This window comes from Gastrolobium bilobum, unplaced genomic scaffold (assembly GCF_033153095.1).
Source record: "Gastrolobium bilobum isolate Gb01-03AN ecotype WA unplaced genomic scaffold, APGP_CSIRO_Gbil_v1 utg814, whole genome shotgun sequence".
Classification (NCBI taxonomy): Eukaryota; Viridiplantae; Streptophyta; class Magnoliopsida; order Fabales; family Fabaceae; genus Gastrolobium; species Gastrolobium bilobum.
Window position 1 is genome coordinate 1 of NW_026897615.1, and position 13,518 is coordinate 13,518.

The 13,518-nt window shown below is 30.2% G+C and overlaps 1 protein-coding gene across 1 annotated transcript; it reads left to right on the forward strand.

Annotated features, from left to right (window-relative positions):
* Nucleotides 1-9,111: 9,111 nt before the first annotated feature.
* On the forward strand, nucleotides 9,112-11,614 carry LOC133308630 (two-component response regulator ORR23-like). The gene is given in 7 exon segments (XM_061509270.1): nucleotides 9,112-9,247; nucleotides 9,976-10,128; nucleotides 10,496-10,663; nucleotides 10,666-10,860; nucleotides 11,107-11,183; nucleotides 11,272-11,346; nucleotides 11,348-11,614. Coding segments are annotated over 7 exon segments (1,071 nt in total).
* The last annotated feature ends 1,904 nt before the right edge of the window (nucleotides 11,615-13,518 follow it).

Genomic DNA, 13,518 nt, shown 5'->3' on the forward strand with positions numbered 1-13,518 from the left:
ATACATTTTGCACCAAAATATACCCAAAAATAAAATAAAATTCATAATTGATAGAATTTAACACAAGTTAATCTTTATCACCAAAAGTTATACACATAATGTAATAAATTAATCATGAGCAATAACAAAAATAATTAAATATCATAGACTCCCCTTTGGGCAGAGTATATAATATATAATTATTTTTCATCACATGAAGATTTAACAACGGAGAAAATTATATACAATTGTCTAAAATTTATCCCCTTTGGGCAGATAAATTTTATAAATTATATATCTCCTTAATTCGAACATAAATGCATCATATGTAATTTTCAAGAAATTTATCCCCTTTGGACAGATAAATAATTTTCAATTAGATATTCCCATCAATAATATTTATCTTCATGTAATTTATTATTATATATTAAAAATCCCCTTTGGGCAGATAATTAACATATAATAATTATTAAACAACAATAATATCTCGTGAACCAAACATGCTCAAACAACATGAAACACTTTTCCAATATGTGTTTCTAAAAATTATTGCATTTGATAATCCAAAAAAAATTCTCATTCAATATCAAACACAACTTTAAAATTGTGCACCGAGAGCAACTTAAGTAATAATACCACATGTATATTAACATTGAATGTATCGCGTAATATTATAATATTAGAAATATTTGATAGGAATAGATTAAAACTCTATCGTTTTCCTATCGTTACAATGTATTCAAATTCTAAGACAATTTTTGACATTACTTAAGTGATAGACGAACATGTGAACAGCTGCAAATAGGAAACATACATTCTTATAGATCTGTGCACAAATCAAGGCCACAAAGAAGATGAACTTAGCCCCCAAAATTAAGGTTTGATTCTAAATATAAAGTATGATGATATAGTAAACCCATAACTTACACTCATAACATCAACATCAATTACATCTTTATCTCAAATTAATTAGATCGGTGGTAGATGAACTCAAAAAAAAATCTTTTCCCATAAAAAATAAAAAATATCGTAACAATACTGAAGGCCAGCACAAAAATATCTTTTTAGATATATCAAAATCGTAACAATATTGGAGGCCTATGTGATATAAAGAATCTAAACAACAACAAAATTTAAATAGTAAAAGATGAAAACTGCAACCATATTTTGAATATCTTTCAATAACAATATTGAAATTTTTAACTAGGAATCTAGGATTTTCAACCGCCTTTTGTAATTTTTTAATGACAATGTAGTTATTTTCTAAATTTTCATTCTTGCCATTTTATATAAACATCGAATGTTGACTCAGCAACACGAAAACATCAATCAAAAGAAGTTTCGATTTTAAAATATCAAATTCAGCACAAAAGTGAAAGTTTTCAAATGGTGATAAAGACCCATTTAATGCACTCAAAAAATGAAAACCGAAATTTAAAAAAATCATTTGTGCGCTACATAACGAAAATAAAATAGCATACACTAATGATTGTACTGTACACATGAAAAAGTCTAACATGATTCAATTATAAGGTGTTACATAGTGCTGCATGGCATGACTAAAATTCGTTACACATTGTAATAAATAAATAAAAATGTCATGCTCCAAAATGTAAAAAAAAAAAAAACCAAAAAGGCATCGTATTTCAACAAAATCCAACATCTTCAAATAAAATGCAAATAAAATATTGCATTAAAAAAAAATACAAGTGCAAAATTAATTCAACCATGTATTTTATTTGAAGATGAACGTAAATTGCAGTTTTTGTATTTCAAAAAATTTTAGATATGAGACGATTAAAACAAAATTGTGGTAACGGTCAAGAAAAAAAATATTGTAACAAATCGTAACAAATTCCCGTGAAACAACCTCAACAATTCAACAAGTTAATATCATGGGTTTCACATCATCTACTAAATCGGAACAGTAAAACCACTAAACAAAATGCTAATGGTTATGTTCCACGGAATATTACTTCAAGTAACTGATATCATGCAACAAATATCACGAAAAAATATCTAACAGTTGTGGCCATGACACAACATTTAATATAAGACAAATACCAATAGAAACAAATAACATTAATACTATTGGAACATAAATTCAAAATTAATCAATTTACACTAACTAACATTTTAATTATCAAAATACTGAAATTGCCAATAGCTAACATAGCTAATAGTGACTCTAAAAACACGCCAACAGTAACCAAACGTGAATCACTAAAACTACGGAACGGTAATATGAAAAACCACAATTTAAACGGAAATGTCGAAACAATATTCACAAATATCAGTAACATGGATTAATTCCAAATGTGAAACAAAACATGTTTCACGCTTCACGGAAATAAAGTAACAGAACAATAATAAGACAAATGACGAAATCACCAACGAAATCAACAGTAACTTAAAAATCGAAAAAACAATTACGGAGAAAAACCAAAAAATTCACGCAGAGTTTTTTAAAGATGCCTAGTAACACCAAAAGTGAAATTCAAAGTCCAATTCACATATCAATATGTGAAAAAAATTCAAACTATAAACAGTGTCCCATTCAAATAATATATGCAGTTTATGCACATTGGTATACGCCAAAACCAAAGATGAATGTTTTCAGGGGAAAAAAAACCGATCGATATTATATATTTCGTAACTTATTCAACGTGAGCAAATCTCAAACTCAAAAAGAATATATAGGCCACTGAGAGAATATATATATGAGTCACAGGCCGAATCATATAATATACCAATTAAAGGAATATTATATATATATATACATATTATCACAAATGGTATATCCAAAATATATATATATATTATCACAAACAGTATATCCCTAAAACAAAACAAACAACCATATATATTTTATTGTTACATATTCTTAAAAATCGGAATTGATAATTAGATGAGGATGCACAAATCAAAATAGGCTAAAATGATGATTGTTACATCTCCTTATAAATCGGAATTGATATATACAGTTTGTTATATAAATAGCCTATTTTTATTATATTCTATTTATTATTAGTTTACTCCATTAAAAATCGGAATTGTTATAAATACGGTTTGTTATATACAAAGGATAAGATCATATCTTCTTGAAACAAACATCTAATCGTGGGACCAAAAAATTCGGAATTGATAAAAAAACGGAACAACAATAGCAGACGATTCTAGTAACTTGTATCAAAAAATTTGCCTAAAGACAAAGTCAAATGTGAATCTACAGTAACTATTCAGTATTCACGTTTCACGAAGCAAATTTTGAGGAAAAAGTGCATACACTAGCTTGGATATATAGTCTCATACCAATATGCAAAAAAGGATGATGATAAATATCTTTTAAGAAGGCATATAATACTGTACATGAAAATTGGCATAACACTAGTACACTAATCACCGAAAGAAGTCCTAATACCAAAATACACGAAAAACGATGATAAAGAAAAAAGCATATAACATTGTACAACTGTACATGGAAATTGAATTGCATACAACGATTTATGCACCCAATGTCTAGAACTTAAACAATTATTATTGAAAATCGGTTAGTTATAATTAGTATGTAAAATATATCTGGCTTGGTTTATTTCAAGTCCATAGAGAGAAAACAAAACGTAACATAAAAATTTAAAGATACAACAAATAGAATGCATTCAACCAGGTGTTTTCATATATATTGAATATCCAAAGAAAAACGAAAGGTACTAAATAATTTTTAATGTACAGTATATCAAACAGTGTATATATCACATAGGACAAAACATAAAAAATAAATAATCCAACGACAAAATCCTGCAACTTACATAAAAATATAGCAACCTTTTCAATTAAATTTTTTTTTTTTTTATTTCTGAAAATCAACATCGATCCAAACATAGATTAAACTCGGGTGAAATTGTCCAATCAATTTGAAAAGTTTTAGAACTTTTGAGCAATGAACTCTCAAATACGAATTCTCCTTCAATGCTCCATAAAAATATGCATATTATACATCTATGGAAAGATATTGACATGTTGAATAAAAACCTTAAAGGTTCTTGATTCAATAAAAAAAAATTCATGAATTAATCCATAGAGATTCGACCTTTATATATATAAAAAACAAAACCCCAATTTATTTGATTCAACAATATAGATTCTACAATCATATACAGAGGCTCTGATACCAAATGATAGAAATATTTTACCCTGGATCATGTATATGATTATAAAATACTTAAACAATATGAAATCAAAGTTGGGATTGTGTGTACCTTATTGGATCGTCACAAAGTCGAAAGATTGAAAGGACTACATGCCAGATCTTCCTCTCTATCACCTATTTCGATAAAGGCAGCCTCAGCGATGGGAGCATGATGGCTTATGGAGCTTAACTCCAATATTTATAGGCTAGAGAGGGGACCTAGCTAATAACCTAGAAAAGAGTCTGTGTCCACTGGGTCCACCCATCATGGAAAACCAGGGTCACACTAAAGCCTACACTGCTGCCCAACTAGGCCCAATAACAACAGATGCCAGAAGCCCAATTCAATGTGATCACAATGAGCTAGTTACAATAATAATATTGAAATATCCATTAACTCGATTAATTTTAAATACAAAACTAATTAATTAATATTGCCCATAAAATAAATTTCTAACATTCTAGACTTTAGTTACATGTTTAAACGAGGTTAAGCTAGACTTTTTTTTGGTAATGTGAGGTTAAGCTAGACTTTAATATAAATAAGTGAGGTTTATATAAAATATTTTAGGGTTTTATAAGAGTTATGTTGTAGGAAAAATGATTGTGTAATGTTATAGAGATTTGTTTTGCGTGCCTTAGTTTTTTTTTTTCTTTCAAAAAGTGCGAGTCCCACAAAATGTTGTGTGTGTAGAAAAAAAATTTGTATCATGTTAAATGATGAATGTAAACCTCAATATTTTAAATCTAACCTAGTTTATTAGCCTGGTGTTAATTAAATTATAGATTTGACCTGTTCTATATTAAAAAAATCGAAAGATTTGGCCTAGACCTCTTTGTTTATTTAAATATATCAAGTCTTTAATATCTATAAAAAAATTTAAAAATAAAAGAAATAATATTATTTTATGAGGAAGGTTATGGTTTTTTCACCCTTTTACTCCTCATTAATTATTTAATAACCATTTTGCCCCTTGTTGCAAACTATCTACCAATCTGCCCCTCTTTAATCGATTAAATTGAAGATTTAATCGATTAAATATTTAACTTAATTGATTAAATCTTCCTCTATCAGAAGAACAACCTTATGCATGGAAGATTTAATCGATTAAATAGGGAGATTTAATCGACTAAATTTTCAAGTTAACGATTTTTGCCTATTTTGACCATTTAATTGATTAAATTTTTGGCTTAATCGATTAAAGAGGGGCAGATTGGTAGATAGTTTGTAATAAGGGGCAAAATAGTTATTAAATAATTAATGAGGGGCAAAAGGGTGAAAAAGCAATAACCTTCCTCATAAAATAATATTATTTCTTTTATTTTATTTTTAAATTTTTTTTATAGATATTAAAGACTTGATATATTTAAATAAACAAAGAGGTCTAGGCCAAATCTTTCGATTTTTTTAATAGAGAACAGGTCAAATCCATAATTTAGCCTAAACCTTTTTGTAGGAATACCGAAGCAAGCATTACAAATGAGGTATTAAGAATCCTGTCGTCAACAAGTAAGCCTAAACCTTTTTTGTATTCTTTTTTAGGAGGTTACAAGGAATTGAACACAACACCGTACACTACACACACTCCTAACACACACACCCCACACCACTAGGCTAACCCTAGTGGTGCACCTTTTTGGTATTCTAATTTCATATAATTTCATCTTGAAATTTCTTATACTTGTGGCATAAGTTTTTTAACATCATCATGCAGTAGGCTTGTATTTATTTTGTTTTATATGTCGCTTCTGTAATGCACTAATGCTTAACATAAAATTAAAAAATAGCATCTTTAGTGATTACTATATATATATATATATATATATAATAAATAAATAAATAAATAAAAATAATAATAAAATAAAAATAAGTTAAAATGCTTTTGTTATTGTCATCAATCATTGAAATAAGTTTTATCAAATCTCACAGGATCAACATTATATTAAAAAGTTCTTTCCAAAAATTTCTTTATTTTATTCAAATCTTTATTTTTCAAAACTGCTTAATCAATATTATTTATTCTCTTAACTGTTTATACCAACACAAAATCAGAATTATTTTAAACTTGTTTGTAAAAAAAAATTATTTTATTCAATCACCTTCAAATTTTTAAATCACTTAATAAATATATTTAATTACTATAAATTTTCTACTCCATTGATTCAATCACTTAATAAAATAATTCGCTAGGTTAATTTACACGGTTACCAAATCTAGTTGTGTACAAAATCAACAAATGCCAAATGTATTTTTAGGATACTTGAATTGGGTTATTTTGATTTATTTTTTTAAATTGAATTAGTCTATTCACCCCTCTAGAATTGTATTATCCTCTCTTTGTTGGAAGTCACTTGCCAAACATAATCTATTTTATTTTATTAAATAAACTAGTGCAGTACCCATGCAATGCACGGAGAAAAAAGATCAAAAATTTTGTCGGCATCTGTCGTTGGTTAATCGCTAAAAGAAAGAACCGTGTCAGTATTTTGTGCTACCTTGGGAGGTGAAAAAGCTACAACACTCACCTAGAACTTTGTATGTATCTACCAAAAACAAAACTCTGCAATTAAGAATCATCAATTATTAGGCTTTTTCACCCTTTTACCCCTTATTAATTAATTAATAACCATTTTGTCCCTGATTCGAAACTATTTATCAATCTGCCCCTCTTTAGTCGACTACTTTGCATTTTTAATCGACTAAATGGCCAAAACAGACAAAAAATGGCTGCTGGGAGATTTAGTCGACTAGATCTCCCTATTTAGTCGACTAAATCTTCATATTTTACAAAAAAAAAAAATAAGTCAGTATGATTTTAATCGATTAAGTAGAGAGATTTAGTCGATTAGATCTCCCAACAACCGTTTAGTCGATTAAAAAAGCAAGGTAGTTGATTAAAGAGGGGCAGATTGGTAGATAGTTTCGAATCAGGGGCAAAATGGTTATTAATTAATTAATAAGGGGCAAAAGGGTGAAAAAGCCTCAATTATTATGCAAATAAAATAGATCATAAAGAAGAAGAAGAAGAAAATCATAAAATTAACTTCTCAATTAAAGATACTAATATACGTATAGTTCATATAGAGTTTGCTCACATGATCCATGATTCCATTCAGGTGTATAAAATTTATAATTAGTTGAATAATTTTTTTTCTTTCGAAATGACATTAATATGGTCGTTTTGTCATCCAACTTGACTTAAATAATATAGAAAAATGTAGTATTAAGTAGTAAAAAATATCAACTTAAATAAATTATTATTAAAAATAAATTTTATACTAAGTCATTGTTAATGATTTTATAAAAAATTATTGAAAAATAAAATCCCTATTAATTTTCTGTTGAAGTCTATTAATTTTTTATAATTATTATTACTTTTATATTATTTAAGAAGGTATAAAATTATATCAACTTTGGTAATATTAAAATGAAATTATACCAAATAGTTAAGAAATCTCAATCAATTAAAAATTTAAAATACTTGTCTGTGTGCATGAATGAGAAACTACATATGGATTGGAATGGATTCTGGTTTGAGCGGGCTTTTTGACCCTTATAACCTTTTATTATTAATTATTTACTGATTTGACCTTGATTATAAACTATTTCAAAAATTTAACCCCCTCAAAAAACATAACACCAATCTACCCCTGTTTGACCGTTGACCACCAAGCCTACCCGGGTAGGCCCTTCTCTACACGGGTATTTTTTGAAAATTTTTGTCTACCCGGGTAGGAGGAGTGTACCCGGGTATTGTTCTTCGCACCTGAAAAATTGCTTGAATTATTTACCCGGGTAGAGAGGGGTGTACCCGGGTAAATCTTCGACCACCCATTTAGTACTTGCTATAACTGGGGCAACTTGTAGCTGATGGATATAAGAACAGATATGATTTATTTGATTTTGAGGAAAAAGGAGCAACGTGGACACCACCCCTTCTTCGTCCTCACAATCACCGTCGAATCGATTTTGAAACTAAGATGAGATCTAACATTTGGTTACCTAGCAAGAAAGAGAAGAGCTTGGCAATGTAAATCCACAACACACCAAACCTGTCAACAAGAAATTGTCAGCTTGCAAGTAAAGATGTCGTTATTAAATCATTTCCTTTATCTCTCTCCCCTGAGTCCCTTCAATGGTTTCTGGGTTCAGTTTTCTGAATTTTTTCAAAATCTCCGGAACGGTGGGATTTTACGATCTAAGAAGTCGATCTCATCCGATCTCACTCTCAACCGATCTTACCATTCATCTGTTCTTATATCCATCAGCTACAAGTTGCTCCAGTTATAGCAAGTACCAAATGGGTGGTCGAAGATTTACCCGGGTACACCCCTCTCTACCCGGGTAAATAATTCAAGTAATTTCTCAGGTGCGAAGAACAATACCCGGGTACACTCTTCCCTACCAGGGTAGACAAAAATTTTCAAAAAATACCCGAGTAGAGAGGGGTGTACCCGGGTAAGCTTGGTGGTCAACGGTCAAACAGGGGCAGATTGGTGTTATGTTTTTTGAGGAGGTTAAATTTTTGAAATAATTTATAATCAAGGTCAAATCGGTAATTAATTAATAATAAAAAGTTATAAGGGTCAAAAAGCCAGTTTGAGCGTGGTAATAAGTTAACATGATGCTCCGTTTTCCCTAAATTTTGAATTTGCATATTTGCATCACCGGATTATGAATTTATTAGTTAAATGACAGAATATATAGTTTCCATTACTTAGCTACATTTTCCATTTTTTTCTCATCATCAGATGACTGTACACTGACACACAAACAAGCACAAAAGAGAACTTTTTTCTTTGCATTTATTGTTTTTGATTATTCATTCATAATTCCCTTTTCATTGTCGTTATATTTTTAGGTACAGATATAGTGTCTCCTCTGTCTTTAAGTCTATATCTAGTGGCTGATTGCTTCACTGATTGAATATTTTGAAGGTAGAATGTCAGTAGAGAGTACAATGGAGGTGGATGATCCCAGTGACCCATTTCCCATTGGAATGCGGGTTCTTGCGGTGGACGATGATCCCACGTTCCTCTTTGTTCTGGAAACTCTGCTCCGGAAATGTCAATATCACGGTCTGCTTTTGATTTATCATTTTTTTTTCATTTCCGAAACTGTAAATTTGGGATTTTGTGCTTTGTTTTTTTAGATTTCAAGATTTAGTAATATGAATACTTCTAAACAAATAATTAAGATAATTATATCATGTAACATGAGATAAATACATACTTCTATTAACAAAGTTGTTTTTGTAGGGAATATCAGTTCAAATTTTTAGTCTACTCCAACGCCTTTGTTTGTGATCCGGTTTTTGTTTTCTCTCCCTAATTTTTTTATAGGATTTTATGTTTGTTATGTTACATAATGTAACGTAACTTTCTTATACACACAATTAAGAAGAAACAGAGGAGAGAGAAAAAAGGAGAAAGAAAAATAAGAGATAGAATTCACATAAAATTATGTGTAAAAAAGTTATAAGTTATGTTACATTATAAGAAACATGAAACCATATTTTATATTGTTTCTGAAATGTTGGTTCAATTGTTGTAGTGGTAATTTTAGTGACTGAATAGAGTCTGCACTTTGAAGTTCACCATTTTTTTGTTTCTTGTTTCTTCCCCAGCTTTGATTATTTACTGTCTGTTCTTGCTTGGATTTCAATGCAGGATCTAACTAGTTTTCTTCAGGATTATTAGTATTTTTCTTTGATTATCATTCGGTAATTATTTTGTGTTCGCGGATGCATGCAGTGCTAATGTACTCTTTCAGAATGATATTTATTTTAGTTTTGGCTTGGGTGCAGTGACCACAACTACTCAAGCAAAAGTTGCATTGAAGTTGTTGAGAGAAAACAAAAACAAGTTTGACTTGGTAATCAGTGATGTGCACATGCCAGACATGGATGGATTTAAGCTGCTTGAGCTTGTTGGACTTGAGATGGACCTACCTGTCATAAGTAAGTGGGGATCTTATGTGTAATCTTCAGCAGTTCCTCTTTTTGACTCCCATTATTTATGATATAATTATTATTCAAGTTAAGTACTTAAGATATTTAGATTTTAAATAATGAGGTTTTGGTTTTCTAATATTCTTGTATAAATATTCAACCATATTATGTTTACTTCATAATGGTCCTAGTCCTAGTCCTAGTCCTAGTCCTACTAACGGATTTGTTTAAGTTTCATATTTAATTTTGATAAATATGAAACTGTGATGTGCAAATAAACTTGTTTAGGAAGGGTTTTTTTAAATTGTAATGTAGTGCTACTTTAAGGATTGTTTGCCTTTGGTAAACCTTTGAAGTTACAAAATTTTGATTTCAGTGGTATCTATAAATGGTGATACGAAGCTGGTGATGAAAGGAATTTATCATGGAGCTTGCGATTATCTGTTGAAACCTGTGAGAATGGAGGAATTACAGAATATTTGGCAGCATGTATTTAGGAGGAAGATGTTTGATTCAAAGAAGAATAAAATCAACAACTCAGACAATACAATCAAGAGAACGCTTCCTATCAAAATGGAATGCTTCCTAATAAAAGAAAGAATCATGACGAAGATGAAGTTGATAATGAAGAGAATCCTCACGATGATCAGGACCCATCTACCCAAAAGAAGCCTCGGGTTGTGTGGTCAGTAGAGCTACACCGAAAGTTTATGGCAGCTGTTAATCAGCTAGGAATTGACAGTACGTTTTGTACTTTGTCTGAAATTATTTTTATCATTTTCTTCAATGGCTTGGTCAAATTATTTTTCTCAATTTATATTGTCAAGATATTTCTTAATAGATTTAGCATTTTCAATCTAATGTTAAGAATAATTTATAATATAGTAGTTATGTTAATTATTATGGAAAAAAAAATTTCAATTATTCTTAAGATTTTCATTACTAAATATGAGTACGGGCCTCGTGATATTATTGTTTTTCTGGCAGAGGCTGTACCTAAGAAAATTCTCGATTTGATGAATAACGAAAGTCTTACAAGGGAAAATGTGGCAAGCCATCTCCAGGTATTTTTCCATTCTCCACGTTATAATTTTAATATTACATAAACCTTCTCATTCATTGAATGTTTCATGTTTTATAAATTGGCGGCAGAAGTATAGGCTTTATCTTAAACATCTTAGCCAGGCAAATCAACATGCTAATACGGTGGCAGCCTTAGGATTTAGGAAGTGCTAATTCATCCTATTCAGGAATGAATTTTGTGAGTGGTAATGGACATTTGCAAACATCGAGTGGTTCTGAACAGTTTCATAACAATGCTTTCAGATCCTTTCCACCTGGTGGGATAACTAGTAGATTGAACAATCATGCTAGTCCTGGTGTGCATGGATTTCCTTCTCCTGGAGGAGTACTTCAGTCAGGTCAGTCACAAAATTTAAACAATTGCAGCAATGATCTACTCAAGTTTGAGACATCCATATTTCCTTTTAATTAAAATGGTGTTTAGGGAATGCCAGTATCTATAGGCTTGATCAATTGCATAACAATAAGGGTGCTATTTCTGTTCATAACCTGACCACTATTATTGAATATTTTAGACAGACAGCTATACCTCCTACAGGTAAAATGACTTTTGTAGCCTTGCAAGGGGCAATCCAAGTGGTTCATTCATCACTTCACTGTCTAGTCAATCTTTAAATTCAATGACAGATATGTACTCCCAAAGAGTGATTTATTTTTACTGATGGATCTGGTCATGTTAGTGGTAATGTGCCATTTCCAAGGGTGGGATAGCCATAATTAGGATGCTACTTACCATTCAGATGTTATTTGTGGATCAATAAACTCCCTTGACTCCTGACAATGGTGCTGTTGTTCCAGCAGGTCTTACTCCATCAAACTCAACCTTAAACCGAAACATGGACTTTAATTTTTGTTACAAATGAAGCATGATGATTTTGCGGAAGACTTGGTCAGTTCAAAGGTAATAACTTGTATGCAATATGATTAAGGTTTTCCCAATGGCTTCTTTTTAACATATTGACTACATAATTGCTTCTCACATGATTAACGGCAGTAAACCATTTGAAATTTTGTTTCAGGTACTTGGTGATCTTTCTGCTTTGTAGATATCATTCAGATGAAATTACATTATTTTATGTCATCAATTACGGCATTTGTAGATCTTTTGAATAAAGTTGATACCATCTCCACCATAATCTTAACGGCATGGCCTCGCTTCTTGTATGTCTCCTTAAGATTAGATGGATGAATCACGGGTTTAGCGTAACTCAAAATTTTGATTGAGTTTTTGGTGAATCTTTCAAGAATATATTCAATTTTCATATATTTTCATCAACACCTCAAACAATTGCACAAATGTGGTTATACTGATGGATGAATCACGGGTTTAGTGTAACTCAAAATTTTGATTGAGTTATTGGTGAATCTTTCAAGAATATATTCAATTTTCATATATTTTCATCAACACCTCAAACAATTGCACAAATGTGGTTATACTGATGGATGAATCACGGGTTTGGCGTAACTCAAAATTTTGATTGAGTTATTGGTGAATCTTTCAAGAATATATTCAATTTACATATATTTTCATCAACACCTCAAACAATTGCACAAATGTGGTTATACTGATGGAATAAGATGAACTAACTTCAACTAACTAACTCAAACTTTTCACTTGATTATAATTTGATTAGCTTGATTCGTATTCAATGTGAGTGTAAAATATTGTAAACTTTCAACCGTTATTGTGCTTGCATCTATGATATTGTTTTTCAATCCTCAAGTAGTCTGTATGGTTGTCAAACTAGATAACTTACATGACAACACATGAATGGACGAAATTGTTCAAAGAGTTTACACAAAGAGTGCACTAAAATCAAACTGGTGTTTCATTTCCAAGTGAGAATAAAAACTCCTAACTCTTTCCCAGTTATTGTTTAAATAAAAATAAACACTTGGTAAAAATTAGAGCTTGTAATGCACGAAGGAATTAACATAAATTTATAAAGAGAGTTCTTATTTCTTATCTTATACTTGCTAGAGGTGGGGCTAGAACAGGATAAACATGTTGAACCCTCATTCGACCATACATAACTTTTCATACATACATATATATATATATGGAGAATTTTTCACTTCTTATGCTTATGCTTACCCAAGGTATAACACCTCACATATTTAAAATGCATATTAATAGTTAAATTATGGGATAGAGGATATGTTTAGTCAAAATCCTGATTCTGAAAAAAAATACGCACGAAGGGTAAAACGGTAAATCAACAAATACGTAACCTTGAATTGTAAAATGATAAAATTAGACTTCAATTGATGAAAATAATAATGAAAATGGATTCAGAAAAAAAAAATGAGTAGTTA